At 48.3% G+C, this 15,296-nt stretch overlaps 1 protein-coding gene across 4 annotated transcripts; it reads right to left on the bottom strand.

The window, feature by feature from the left end:
* Positions 1–295: 295 nt before the first annotated feature.
* RAB14 (RAB14, member RAS oncogene family) lies at positions 296–14,814 on the bottom strand. Of its 4 annotated transcripts, XM_066332926.1 has the most exons (9): positions 14,592–14,814; positions 12,030–12,144; positions 7,990–8,048; positions 7,123–7,176; positions 5,574–5,751; positions 4,108–4,174; positions 3,225–3,312; positions 2,874–2,904; positions 296–2,231 (listed from the first exon to the last, which is right to left on the bottom strand). In XM_066332926.1, exons 3-9 carry the CDS (start codon positions 8,039–8,041, stop codon positions 2,054–2,056), a joined length of 648 nt encoding a protein of 215 aa, XP_066189023.1. In that variant the 5' UTR covers positions 8,042–8,048; positions 12,030–12,144; positions 14,592–14,814; the 3' UTR covers positions 296–2,053. The 4 variants fall into 4 exon arrangements, with proteins under 4 accessions (XP_066189023.1, XP_066189021.1, XP_066189022.1 ...); XM_066332924.1 differs by lacking the exon at positions 12,030–12,144; XM_066332925.1 differs by lacking the exons at positions 12,030–12,144; positions 14,592–14,814 and adding an exon at positions 8,381–8,400.
* Positions 14,815–15,296: the final 482 nt, after the last annotated feature.

Genomic DNA, 15,296 nt, shown 5'->3' on the forward strand with positions numbered 1-15,296 from the left:
TCCCAGCCCTCCCCACCCTTTCCCAGGGATGGGCTTTGGCACCAGCCTCAGTCTGGCCCTTTCTCATCCTCATTAAAGATAACATTTTTCTATGCAGCCATTGTCAGAGTTCACTGGGAACAAACAGCACCCAGCCCTGCTTCCCTTGGAGAGCAGCTCTGCAAACCAGTGGCAGATTCCTCTGGGAAAGCCTGTGAAGTTAGGCTGAGCACAAATCCCAGCACTGCAAGGAGCTCCTCTTCCCCTCAGAGCTCCCACCCTCGGCACGGAGGGCAAGCAACACACAGCAGGGAGGTTTATCTAGATACAGGTACTTTATTTACAAATATTTAGATTAATAGCATTGTTACATCAAATGAGGAGTACAGCAGTCCAAACAGATCCTTTCTGTGACAGAAACAGTAAGACCTACTGTAACTTACTCTGGGAGTACAGGTATTGCACCTCAACAAGCTGTAGTCATTACAACACTGGCTTCACATCAGCAGCAGGTCGTGGTCCCTGGGCAAACCCTGGTGCAGCCTTGGGTTAAGCAGGATGCAGGAGCTGGAGATCTTGAACATACCCATCTACTGAGGAACAGGAGTTAAAAAAGGACTAACCAGACAAAACAAAGGGACAGCACACAAGTTACCCAAATCCTATTGTCTGCACATTCCAGTTTTGGCTTTTATTTAACATTGACTGTACAATACTCTGGTACCACTGGTTACTTACAAGTCTGAACATTGTAGAGTTTTAGTGTCTAGAGAGGGATTTTCAGACTACTTTGTATTTGAAACGTTGCAGTAAGCCTGAAGTGGGACATTGCATCGTGGCTAAGCGTTTACCCCTTCCATTTTTAAACCCTGTGATGTTTTCCAAGTGAAGCTGCACGAGGAGCCACAGTAAAACCCCACATCAGTGCAGCAACACCCCCAGAGGCTGTGACACCCCCTCACACACAGGCCAGGCTGTGGCACCCCAGGAAGGACGTACTTGAAGCAAAACCCTTTTAAAAAAACACCCTCACACAGCTCTGTTAAAAAATACAAGAGCAGTTAAAAATCCCTAGAGAGCACACGTTGTTCCAAGTGTCCCGTTCAGCCTCTGCCCAGCCCCAAAGTCACAGGTACAAAAGCAGGAGGTGTGCCGAGGATGCCAAAGAGAAGCAGGCAGAGCACTGCTGAGTGCAGAGGGGAGCATTGCACAGTGCAGGAGGACAGCCACACCCCACTAGTGTTAATGTCTGTGTCCCCAGCACCGTGGGGACCCTGTGAGTGACACCCAGCCCTAGCTGTGCTGTGCTGCCACGGGGGGCACAGAGAGCTCAGACTGTACAAACGGGGGGTTCTTACACACTGCTCTAATGCCAGGCATCGTTTTTTCTTCATTAAAATCATATACACAGGATGTATTTAACTGTTAGCTCAGTTCCTTCAAATTTTATACATATTTACGTTCTGTTAACAAAGGTAAAGGATAAAAGTGGCAAAAAAAATGACGTAAAGCTATTGAGCACAAGAATGAACAGATCGCTTCCCTGCGCCAACCCCGACCCCAGCACATCCCACAGGGAATTCTTCCAACAAAAGCACAGCATTACAGAGCCCCTCGCTACCATTGGAAGTCATTTCACAGCAAAAACTTATCCTTTACTACTGACAGCTCGAACAGTTAGAGGTGGGGAAGAAAGGCCAAAGAACCATAAAATAAACCATACAAGACAAAGCCCTGCAAAAGTGTAAAATCAGGAGTCCAGCATCAGTGCTCAGTTTAAATTATGTATCCGTGACACTATCACAAGGACAATCAAGGAAACAAAACAAAAAAAAAAACCAAAAAAAAAAAAAAAAAACTTCTAGATTTACCATGCAGGAGAGGTTTTATTACTCTACTTGCCTTTGATAACCTGATTACATCTAAAGTTGTTTAGCAGTTTAGTACTGTGTTAAACTTGTCTCATCAGGAGTTTTAATTAAACCCAGTAAGATGTACAGAAGACGGGGAAGCGGTCAAAAGCACCACTCCCTAGAGCAGAGGTGAGGGGCGAGGAGGAGCCACGGAGGGGTCACTAGCAGCCACAGCCTTCTCTCTGGGGCTGGGGTTCGCTGGTTAGCCGCCCGCCCTGCGGGGCTGACGGTTTGTGCTGTACGCCCGACTCGGCCGCGTTCAGGTCCAGGCTTCCGTCCTGGATGTTCTGGTAGATTTTCTTGGCAGCCTCCAGGAAGGCGTCCTCCACGTTCTCTCCGCTGCAAGAGAGCGGCGGCGGTTACTGGGGCTGCACTGCTGCTGCTGGAGGGAGCTGTCCCCAGAGCCACTGTCCCCAGAGCCACTGTCCCCAGAGCCACTGTCCCCAGAGCCACTGTCCTCAGAGCCACTGTCCCCAGAGCCACTGTCCCCTCCTCTTCACCCCAACACCGCGTTCCCCAGACAGGGAATTCCCTCTCCAGCCACTGCACCCGTACCCAGCAATAAGGAACACGTGCCAAAGCACTGAGGAGCAAAATTAAACCAAGGCATGGAGCCACATGCATGGGACAGTTCTGACAGGCTTAAAGACAAGGGAGCCACGATGGATCAAAACGTCTTTTTGTTACAAAGTTCTGTTCTGACAGTGCCTGGTGGCCCTGGAGATCTGCTCCCCAGGGACACAGCCAGCCCCAAGCATGGCACAGCAATTTTTCAGTTACTGGAGGGGCTGGGCACTGCCTACAGTGAACACTCAAGGGAAGGAACCCTTTACACACTGAAATAAGGGCTGAAATCCAAATCGGTTCATTTGAATTCAGCCTGAATTGCCTGAAATGCAGCCAGAGCTCTCAGTTCCAAGTTACTTTCAAGTCACAGCAAACAGACCAATGTGAACATTACCACAGCCAAAAGTCACTTACGTTTTTGCACTTGCTTCAAGGAACAATAAACCTGTTCAGAGACAGAGGTTGAACAGTCAGTGCACAACACACCTCGAAGAGCCCAAATTCAGACACAGCACGACCTTCCCATGACATGCAAGACATTATTTTAGTGCTAAACAAGCTTTGGTGACTATGTTAAGGCATCAACACAAGCTGATTTCTAGATAACTATGCACAGTTATCAGTTAGCTGCTGTGGCTCAGGAGTTTGTACATACAATTCCATGACTCTGGAAGTGTAATCTTGCAGCTATCAATGCTGAGGATTCACTTTAACATCACTATCTTGTAGGAAATGTACCAGCTCAAGAGAATAAAGAAAACACACCATTTTCTTCAGCAAATTGTTTGGCTTCTTCATATGTAACATCCCTCTGTGCTTCCAGGTCTGCTTTGTTTCCTATGAGGATTATCACCTGGGTCAGGAGAGACAAAGTTAGTCTGGGAAAAAGCTCAGAGCCTTTTCACTGCCACCTTCATTATTAATGAGACTTTTTAAAACACCAAAGGGAAATACGCAGAGCAGATTCTCTACAGGAGCCACGCTCCTTCAGCAGAACTCTGCTCCAGCATTCCTCACTCTGGGGAAGCAGGAACAGCATCTCCAGCTGGCACTTTCCAAGGCTTCAGGGTGTTCTCAGGAGTTGAGGTCCTAAAAACCAGTGCTGCTGCTCTTTACTGCTGAGAGCTGCACCCTGAGACACTTGTATCTGTGTAACCAGCTGCTAATGCAGACAATCTTTAGAGTTTTCTCATCGGTTTGGTGCTAAAGTATTTCAGAGGCACTCAGGAACAGGCTGTGGTACAACAGCTCTGTGCTATGGGCAGAGACACCCAGAAGGATCTTCCCCCACAAAACCTGGTCAGCTTTTGCTGCAGATCCAATTTACATTCCAGCCTGAGGACTGCATTCACCTCATCACTGACACAAAGCAAGAAGTAACACAAGTCAAAGCTGCTCCAGGTTTCATCCCAATTTTGTCTCCAGCTACTTCAAGCAGACCCTGAAAGGCGAGTGGCACAAGAAGACTTTTAGAGGAAGCCCTTTTGCTCCAGCTGCAGTAGGGAAGTGAATCAGTGCCCTCTGCAAGTGGGGACAGGAGCAGTGCAGAGAACACAGGCACAGACCACTGCAGTGCTTTGCTCTGAGCCTCCCACTGCTGCTCAGGGAGAAGCAATCTTGCTTTTAAGGTAAATGAAGTCCAACTCACAGTATTTGGATTGGTGAGGTTCCTTGCATCTGTCAGCCAGCTGCTTAAGTGATTATACGTACTTCTTCTGCAAAGAACCAAGAGAGGGCACTTTTAGCCTTTTATAAAATATTTAGGTGCCAACAGCACAGTCAGCATCCAAACATAGCAACATCCATCATCCCTGTTGTTCTCCCCACCTCGAGACAGACAAAACAGCAGCAGTGTGGACTCAGACCACAAATTCAAGTCAGCTTTAAACCCCTGGAGCAGCTCTTACACTGCCAGTGGAAAGCCAGAGCCATTCCCACTGCCAGCACAGGGCTCTGCACACAGACAACGCTGCTGCTGCTTTGTACAGAACACAGTAAAGGGTTTCCTGTCAAACACTCTTACAGAACATCACCTCAGTAACAACCTGCAGAAGGTCGTGTTTTACTCCAGATTTACACCAACAGGAAATACACCTACATACACAGGAAAAAAACAAAGAGGTGCCTGAAGAACATCAAGAACAGCCCCAGAGGAAGATGAGAAACGTGTGAAAGCACAAGTATTTCACGTTGCATCTGATGCATTAGTGTTTGAGCAGCATCTCCAGCTGTCAGCTCCAGAGGGATGGCTGCTGAGGGCATGCTGTCCCCACAGCACGGGCAGTTCTGTGTGTTCACTGTGGCACAGCTGCCCCTGAGCCCACTGAGGACAGCCCTGCCTCAGTGACAGCTTCAGGCTCTGCAAACCCCAGTGCAACACACACCAGGAGGAACTGAACCTAACTCTTAATCAGTGAGGAGAAAATGTTTCAGCTGAGAGAGACTGCAGCAAGCCCTAAACACCATCACCAGGGCAGGCCAAGTGTCCTGCAGGGCTGCAAATAAAGACTCAAAGAAAAATTATTCCTTCTTTTTTTCTTTTCCCTTTTTGAGCTCTCTAACTGCACTAAAAACTCCAACTGCTGGTGATCAAGCTACACCAATACTGAAAACATGCAAAGTTCAGAGAAGAAATTTCTCTTTGTCCATATCAAAATCCACAGAAGAGCTGTAAAATCAGATCCAGTTGGGTTTTCCATAACTACATCGATATTTGTTTCTGCATCTGCTGAGGTCAGACCAAAAATGGGACCCAGCACAATCCAAAGATCAGGTCCTAAAACCAGTGCTGCTGCTCTTTACTCCTGAGAGCTGCACCCTGAGACACTTGTACCTGTGTAACCAGCTGCTAATGCAGACAATCTTTAGAGTTTTCTCATCGGTTTGGTGCTAAAGTGTTTCAGAGGCACTCAGGAACAGGCTGTGGTACAACAGCTCTGTGCTATGGGCAGGACACCCAGAATGATCTTCCCCCACAAAACCTGGTCAGCTTTTGCTGCAGATCCTGCAGAACATCCCCTGCTGAGGAGCAGAGTCTAAGGACAAAGGCAGCTCTTTAAACCAGCTCCAACACAAGCTCCAACCTCCCCGAGCCCAGAGCTCTGCTGCCCTTACCTGGTGATGTCGTAGACCATGAGGGCTCCTGCTGCTCCTCTGTAGTAGCTTCGTGTGACAGCCCTGAATCTCTCTTGTCCTGCTGTATCCCAAATCTGTAGTTTGATTTTTTGGCCACTAACTTCAATTATTCTTGTGCCAAATTCAACACCAATTGTGTGGGGACAGTCTGCCATAACTGTCGTGAAAAATAAGAGCAAAGGTCAGATCCTCCTAGGACGAGGTTTTCTTGCTGCACAAATACCACCACCACGAGTTTTCAGTTCTCTTTATTACATTTTCAGTCTCTAAAAAGACATTTTTACAGCTACAGTTCCCAAACTGCATCACTTAACCAGAAATAAATGCAGTATTTCTGAGTTGCTGTTAGTTTTAAGAACAGTTATAAAATTCCTTGCCTTCTCTGCTGCTCTTTGGCCATAGTTATCAGAAGGTACCAAGTCAGCTGATTCCCAGTCTATCCTTGCAGAAGGTTAACTATTTTAATGCAGTAGGAAAAGATAATTTTCAGGGGATTACCAAGAAAGATACAGTTTAGAAGTCTGTCACATCTTCAAAAACAAATACCCAAGTTGGTTCAGACAGGGCAATAGCACGACTGCTCAAGAAAATACCAGATTCAGAAGTAGCTACAAACACACCAAATCAAACACCAAAAAAGCATTTTTCTAGTTATGATACACTCGTGTCAATAAGCTGATCTTTGAGGAAGATTAAGAAATTACAGACAGGGTGAGGACCTACTGAGGCTACCCTGAGTTACAGGGTGTGTCACAGCACAGGTTAGTTTGGTTGTACTGCTTTGGCTTGCTGCTGACAGAACATTCTCCTCATGGACAATCCAAACATGTGCAAAATGGCATTTAAATAACTGCCTGATATTGCACTGTCATTAAAAACAACAGCCAGAAATCCCTGTTTCTACTGGAAAACAAATATTTGAACTGCAGCTCCTACATCTCGAGCAGCACACGGTGATGCCTGCACTAGAAATACCTCCAGATTACTCAGAGTGAGGGAACAGCTGCTGCAAACCCCAGTGCAACACACACCAGGAGGAACTGAACCTAATTCTTAATCAGTGAGGAGAAAATGTTTCAGCTGAGAGAGACTGCAGCAAGCCCTGAACACCATCACCAGGGCAGGCCAAGTGTCCTGCAGGGCTGCAAATAAAGACTCAAAGAAAAATTATTCCTCCTTTTTTTTTTTTTTTTTTTCCTTTTGAGCTCTCTAACAGCACTAAAAACTCCAACTGCTGGTGATCAAGCTACACCAATACTGAAAACATGCAAAGTTCAGAGAAGAAATTTCTCTTTGTCCATATCAAAATCCACAGAAGAGCTGTAAAATCAGATCCAGTCGGGTTTTCCATAACTACATTGATATTTGTTTCTGCATCTGCTGAGGTCAGACCAAAAATGGGACCCAGCACAATCCAAACTGATGCAGAGTAAGACAGACACCAAACTGAGCTCATGCATGATGCAAACAGGAGGGGAAAGGGATGAAAACACCAGGCAGAATAAATATCATGAACTGAAATACTCACACTTCTTTTCTGTGAATTGATGAAGCAAACAGGACTTTCCTACACCCATGTCCCCTGTTAGAGAAAGAATAATTAAATCATTGTTGCAACAAGCACATTTTCTTCCTCCCACACAACAAATGCTACAGAGACATTCATTTGTCAGGTCAGATGGGCAGTGTTCTACCCCTGGCTAGAGCCTCCAATTTATCAACTTTCCCACTAAAGTTTGGGTTACAGGTACAGCTTGCAAGCAAGAGCAGAGCACTCAAGAAATAAGTTAATTTGTATTGCTGATTTCATGACAGTATTTCAGGAGGTTATAAAAAGTACTGCTGAAGAAACTGAAATGTAAAATACATCCAGGACAGCTCAAGGAATTGCTTCATTTCTACTGCTCCACTTGCACAATGCCAAGAGATCAAGATCTTTTAAGAACCATCTTTTCCTGAGGCTGTCACAGCAGCCTGACTTACAAACCTGCACAATGACACTGTAGATCATTTACACCTACACGAGGTCATTAACAATTGAACAATTAACAGCAAGACCAGTTCTTCCAGGACAGTAATAAATGCAATCCCTCAGAGCCCCTGACTAAGCAGCCAAGGAAAGCTGCAGCTAAAAGCAACATTTAAACACAAAAATACAGCCTGAGTGAGGTTTATGAGCCTCATGCAAGGGCTTCCCATCAGCACTTGTGCCTTGAACATAAATCCCAAACCCTCTGAGATTACTGATGCAGAATGCTGCAGTAAAAGCTGAAGCTGTAGAGAAGAGGGGTGGGACTGAGGTGGGACAAGCACAGCCTGAAGGCAGCGTGGCACAGCCACAGCTCCTCCTGGACCCACACACAACACCCACAGCCCCGAGCCCACGGATACTTACCAATAATGATGTACTTAAAGATGTAGGAATAGTTGTAAGGTGCAGTTGCCATTGTGGCACTAAAATGAAAAACAGAACATGTCAGAACTGATCCTTGTTCCCTCAAGGGGACGCAATTTACTTCATATAGACAACAAAAAACCCTCCTCCTCCTCTGTCCCCCAATCACCCTTTCATTTTCAGTTCAATTCTGTGTAGTTCCCCAGTGTCACCAAATCAGTGGCAGGCAGCAGTTCCCACGTGCTTTGCTCTGAGCCCATCAGTAAAGCCTCCAAGCAGAAACACACTCCAGGGTAGAACTGACAATCAGTTTTATCCAGAAAGACTGAAAGCTGTTGCACAGCTCAGTCCCCTCCCTGCTCTGCACAGCCCCTGCCAGGCCAGCACTCACCCGCCAAAGAGCTGATGTGTGAACCCAAAATAAAATCTGACTCCAGCACAAAATCTGAAGAGATTTAACAAAACCAGCAAGTTGGAGCTATTACCTCACACTTTTGAGACTTGCAACAGCAACAAAGGAAGCAGTGCAGCTTGCAGCAAGCAGCTAAGATCTCAAAGAATGCTGTAGTAGCCTTAACTGGGGCCTGGGGTGCTGCTTGTCCACGCTGGAAAAGCAGTGCAAGCCACAAATCAGATGTTCAGGAAGTTGGTTAACATCTCTGTGGCTTTGTCAGCACGGCACTGTTACAGCAAGGCTGCTGAGCAGTTTCTCTTTTTTTAAAAGGCACTCAAAGTACTTCTAACATTCAGGATTTTCCTAAATGTAGAGGGAATTAGAACTGGCTTTGGCTGTTTAAATCTACAAGGAGTAGAAGCTGATTTAACTAGCTAACACATCTGTTAGCCAGGATTACACATCAGTAAGGGCCAGATGTTGCCAGGTAACATTAAAGATGGAAAATGCTTTTGTTCTAGGCTTGAAGTTAAACTGGATCCACTGTTAAATGTCCCAGGCTTGAAGTTAAACTGGATCCACTGCTCAGTTGGGCAAGTGGAAAATTTCCAGCAGGAATTCAGCACTTCCTCTGCTGCTCCTGCAGGGCAGATAGCCAGCCATTACACACACATGGTACTCCTTACAAGGAACACTGCTGGAGCCCAGAAAGATTTTCATTAGGTCATGTGTCATTCACATGACAAATGAAACCAACACTGGAAAGAAAGGCAGAGGAAAGCTTACAGGCCTGGGACTTTCTCAAAAGCCAAGTACTGTTCCTTGAGCCACAGTTAATCCCTCTCAGTGAACTGCAGTGCTAAGAAAGGTGAACAAATCTCGTTCCCAGCACAGAGCCAGCAGCCTCCACTCCCCGGGGCTGAGATTTGAGGCAAACATGCTTATCTAGACCTTGGAGGGGAACAACTCCCCAGCAGTTCAGGAGGGTTTACTGAGTGCCAGGCACTGCTCCTCGTCTTCCCTCCACGCCTGGCTCAGCAGATGGGAACACTCACTCCTTCCTCTGCTAATTCCTGGAGAGACACTCTTCTGCTAAGCCAAGTTTATTCCAAGATAGGAAATAAAGTGGCGATTTTGGACACTAATTCACCAAGCGAGCCAGCAGCTTTACTGCCTTATTTCCTGCAAGATTCCAGAGTTACAGTACCAGCTTCAACAGGTTATTTTCAACAGCAGTAAATAAAGACAAATCACTGCTCCATCTTGAGTTCCAAATGAATGTGTCACTGTGGAAACATGCAGTCCTTCGAGTTTCCTCAACATCCTCACACACGATGTTCCTTTGCTCCTGCAGCATGTCCCAGCACAGTGAACTGGGCACGCAGAGCAGGTGTTCCTGCAGGACACCTCACCTCCTCTGTGGGCACAGGCAGGAGCAGCACCCTCACAGCTCAGCTCCACTGGTGGCTCACAGGGCTAAACTGGGCGTCTGTGAGCGAACTGGAAGTATAAAAGCTTGAGAAAACTGATTTATACATGTAAGTGCTACAGGAGGAGAGCAGGAGCTCTGTTTTCCACAGAAGACAGCTGGTGTTACAGCCACAAGACACCAGGAGCACCAAGGATCTCCTGTGCATTCTGAGGGTGGAAATATGCAGTAATTTATGCTGGTAAAAACCCCAACCAAGCCAATCACCAGCTCCAGGAGAGGGAAACAAGCCCTTGTGGGGTATGAAATCTGCAGAAGCCTGGGTGCCCTCCTCCTTCCCAAGCCCAGGAGGCCAAGTGCCCCCAAACACAGGGAAGTTTCATGTTTCTGAGCACATGACTTTAGGACACTGTGTGGTAAACAGCCTTGTACTGCTCTGCAGGATTGCATCCTGCTATCCAAGCCTGGAAAGGGAGGAGGACTTGTTTTAAAGCCATGGACAAACTCAGTGCAGTCTCTGTCACAAACTGAAAGTGAAGCAAGTCTCAAGCAGATCACTAGTTCTGTGTTATCTCTCAGACTGTTTCTGCTTGCTGAGATTTGTCCATTTTCATTATGCTCTCCAAGTAAAAAAAGTCTTAACTATGCTATTTCAATTAAAAAAAATAAAAAATACTGGCATTACATTTATTCCAAGGGTCACATTACAGAAAAGATTTTGAAATACTCCAAACTATTAGTAAAGGTCAGGAATCTTTTCTGGAGAACAGATGACTTCTTTAAATAAAAAAAATAAAAATCAAATTAAAAGCCAGGCAATGCTGAAACAACCAAATAACAAATTTTAAACACACAAATTCCAATAAGGATTAGCAGGAATTCACACTGTACTCAGATCCTGGAATAAAAGTGATATTCCACAAGGACTCTGTGCTGAAGGAGAAAGCAAAAACACAACCAACTGACACAGAAACCCTGCAGAGAATTCAGCCTTGGAAAACTGACCACCTCAGCATTTACTGCAGACGAAAGAAGGAAGTCCAGACAAGAAGAGGGCACAACAGGGCTCAGTAAATCCTGCACCATCAGCTCCATGTCAGCGCAAGGGGTTGATGTGTTGATAGGCATCATCCCTAGTTCTGCCTCCACCCTCTCTGCTCCAGACAGGAGAATCTCCCTCATTCCCAGGGCTGAGAAAGCTGCTCACAAACATCCCCAGCTCAGCCTGGGCCACTGCACGGTGACAGCCAAGTTAATCAGCCATGAGTTTAGTGTGAACAGAGAGCACAAGTTTAGTCTGGCAGCTTGGCCTACCTGCCATCCTTCTCTCTTCCAGGAAAGTCTGCCAGCTCCTTTCTCCCAGGTAAGGCTGCCCTGGAGGCCAGAGCATTATTGCAGGATGGCCACGGGCCAGAGGAGCTCACTGAGCACAGATTTATGCTCATTTCAGAGCCTACACAATTCATTTCTGTATTACATTAAGACTGGAAATTTTACAGTGAGCGGTGTCGCCAAATCCATTTATCAACTTCTTCCTTAGTGGCTTTTTGAAATATAAAGTTAAAGATGACCTTAATGAGACACCAGGACATCTACATCTCTAATCAACAAGCCCTACACAGATATTTAGAAATCTCACTGAAGCCTTAGTTCAAGTATCAGCTACATCTGTTCTCCCCGAGATAAGATTGTTCTGGGCACACTGCTGTGACATAATCACAGTAACATAACTGTAAATATCACGTTCACACCAGCCTTTGTGAGACCTGTGCAGTTCCTTGCAGCTCAAGGACACAGTTTTCACTCTTCACTGGGTCTCATTTGCATTGAGAAATGCAATAATATCTTTATGCTCAAGCAGAAGCAGGTGTGCTATGAAAGGAGACCAGAACCTGCATGCTGAGGGTTGATCAGACACTGCTGTGGTTCACACCATCAGCTGATGGATGGTCCATGGGCAGGGATGAAAAAATCACCTTCAAACTCAGCACTGCCCAGTTGTTCCTGGTTCCCTGCAGTCACACACCCATTGGTCAGCCACTCTGAAGTAAAGGGTATTTTGCAATCCATCAGCACAGCCAGATGTTCTGTGCATCATTCTCCAGGAAAAGCTCTCACAGCTGAAGCTGCAGATTTACTTGGATGTTAATTAACAGACAGCATTAAGATTGATAAGGGGGAGGAGCTGTAGAGAGGCAGAATCGTTTCATTTCCTACCTGCACTTTTCCCCTGGTAAGGATTTTTGTCCAGCACACAGAACAATGTGGTTCAACTGGTACCTTCCTTCAGCAGGCTACCAGGAACATCTGTGAGTGTTTCTGCTATGATCACCTAAAAGATCACAGCACACTGAAGGTAACACCAGCTCTCTGATCAGTTCATTTACCCGAGCACTGAATTCCCAGAGCTGTGTTGTCCACGGCAAGCTATGAGGTCTGCTGCAATTAAATCCCACTGGGGCTCCCTGCCTTTCCCACACCAAGGACATTCAGGTCTTCCTAAACCACATCAACATCTCGGCCCTCTTTAAGATGATGCTCTGCAGCCACGCTGCTCTGCTCATTTATTCATTTCTGCAGCCTTGGCCTTACAAAGCCCTGCTGAGCCTGATCCCTGAGGAGCCTCAGAGCCTGCACACCTGTCTGACAGCATCACTTGTTGCTGGCCAGCTCCTTACTCATCCCTCAGCTCTCCACAGTCACCCTGCCCAGCTTCCCCCACTTGGATGTCACCAAAGCATCCACCCAGGCTGGTTGAGATCTGGCTGGGCTCATCTCTGATCCCCCAGCAGCCCCCGTGAGCTGCTGGCCAGGAGCACTCTGCATTCCCTTACTGTTCCCACCTGCAGTTCCTCCTCCCTGACAGCACAGGAGGCCTGCAGAGCCCTGTCCAGGCTGCTCCTGAAGAAATGCATTTGATAAACTCCCATATCATGGAAAACACATGAAGCCTAGGAGGTTTTTCTAAAGGCCTTCGCTTCTCCTTCCTCCAGGAGAATTTCATTTTTCTTTTTAAACCAAAGCTACGCATCACACCACCTTCATTTTCTGACTCCCCTCACCAGCTCTCCAGTCACACCCACGTTGTCCTGCTTATCCTTCTACTGGTTTCACATCCTGCTTCATTAAGCCACTCCATTTTGCTCCCTAAACTTCCTGCATTTACATGTGCACACCTCAGTTCTCCCTGACCACACCCCAGCAGCAGAGCTGCACTAATCACTGCCTACCTGTCCCTCCTCTCCTTTATCCACTGGTATTTCCTCACTTATCCTACTCTCCTCTTCCCACAGAACACCCCAACCTGTAGCACGTGTCTGTTCAGAGTCTGGGACAGGCCACACAAAAACAGAAGAGTTTTCTGTCATTGCAGAAAATTAGCTGGAGTCATCACCTTGGAAAACACAAGTCACAGGCATTTTTAGGTAAATATTAACTCAGATCCACCTCCTGTTTCAGGAAAATGCAGCAAAATGAGAATCAATCTTAAGCAGGTTTCATTAGATGCCCAGGAGTGAGCAGGGAATTTAAAAATATTGTTTATATTTTACATCCCAGTAGCTCCAGTAGAACAGGTTTGTTTCCAAACTGTTGTCCTTCACAAGAAGTCCTTCTTTTTTGTTGTTGTTGTTGTTATTCATAAAATGAAAAAGGAAAAGAGGAACTGCTTCCTTCCACTCAGATTCATGACATTTACAAATCCCTACAGGAAGCTAGCAAATTCCTATCTAAACCATATTAAATAGTGACATTTCATAATTAAATTCCCCAAGGCTTTTGCTTTTTTCTTCCCATTCCCTAGAAATGCCCAAGCACAAGGGGCACCCTCAATCCAAACCACGCCAGGAATCAACCCCAGCCAACACATTCCACAGGATAACATCTCCCTGCTGAAAAAGATGTGGTGACCTGGGGTTTGATACGATTCAGGATACAGCCAACCCGAGTGAATCCTGTTCACTGAGGGGCTCTGTCACCTCAGAAAAACCCCCCGACAGCTCGGATCTCCCGTGTTTCACAGCAAAGCCACACCGAGGAGCCTCCAGAGACACTCCAGGGCAGACACCAACCTCTGCCTGGCTTTAGTGCAAGGATAATTCAGCACAACTCCAGCTCAGTGCAAAGCTACCAAGAGATGTTGTAGACATTTAATGAGCTGCAAACAGGCAATAAGCAATTAAGAGAAAGAAAATAATTTCACTCTGTTTAGCCTAAATAAGCTTCGACAAAAAAAACCAAAAAACACCCCAGTCTAGAATACTTTCGCTGCTTTCTCAAATAGGAAGTGGCTTTTCCCTCAGCCCTCAAAGCCGTTTTTCTGTCAAAGTTCATGATGGCACAGGTCAATATATTTAAAAGCAGAGACAACGCTGCACATAGGCCACATATACGATACAATACACACACACACGCCCTACGCGCAACTGCAACAGCTCGTAAGGGGGAGATACAGAAACACATATATAAAAATATGGTGTTTGCCGGCGGCGGCGCCGAGTGCGCGGTGCAGAGGAGCGGTGGGAGGCGGCGGTGACACAGAGCAGGGCCTAGCGCTGCCCGCAGCCTCACCCCGCTCGGCCCCGCCGCCCCTTCCCGTCCCTGCCGGCCGCGGGGCCCGCCCGCAGCGCCCTCAGGCCGCACGGCTCCCTGCGGGCCCGCGGCTCGGCCCGGCACCGGCACGGAACGGCGCCCACCGGGACCCGCCCCGCTCCGCCCGGCCCGGCCGAGCCCCGCCGCGGGGCCTGGCGCTGCGGGCCCGGCCGGGCCGCGCCCCCGTACCTGTGCTCGGGGCTCAGGGAGCTGTGCAGCGCGGCTGTGCGGGCGGTGCCCGGTGCCCCCGCGGGCTCTGTGGCTCGGCTCGCTCCGGGCTCGCTCCGCTGCCTCAGACGCGGCTCCGCTGCGCCCCCATCACCCCCGCAGCCAAGATGGCGGCACCCCTCGCACGGGGTTTCCCCTCCCACTCTCGACGGGCGCCGGGGCCGCACAAAGAGTGGGCGCGAGGGCGCCGCGGCGCAGCCAATCACGGCGGGCGCTGCCCGGCGGGGCCCCGCCCACTCTGCCGGCGTGAGGGGCGGGGCGGGAGCGCGCACGGCGGGGCGGGGCCGGGCCGGGGCGGGGCGGGAGCGCGCGGGGCGGGGCGGGGCCGGGGCGGGGCGGGGCCGGGGCGGGGCGGGAGCGCGCGCCCTCAGGCGGAGGAGCGGCGGCGCCTCAGGGCGGAGCGCGGCCTCCGGCGCCTGGAAAATCCCGGATTTCCGCGCTTTTCCTCCTGCTAAAGTGGCCCTGAGCACCCAGCCGGACGCCCCAGCTCGCCAGAAAATGGTTCGAACAGGAACATCCCGGTTCGGTGCAGGTACGGGGCTGTAGCACAGTGTCCGGCAGCTCTGAGGGGCTCCAGAGCCCCGCGTCTGTCCCCAGTAACATCACCCGGTGCTTTGCCGTGTCCCGTGAAATGCTCCGAGTTGTTCATTTGGGCTTTGATTATTT

This window comes from Sylvia atricapilla, chromosome 19 (assembly GCF_009819655.1).
Source record: "Sylvia atricapilla isolate bSylAtr1 chromosome 19, bSylAtr1.pri, whole genome shotgun sequence".
Lineage (NCBI taxonomy): Eukaryota > Metazoa > Chordata > Aves > Passeriformes > Sylviidae > Sylvia > Sylvia atricapilla.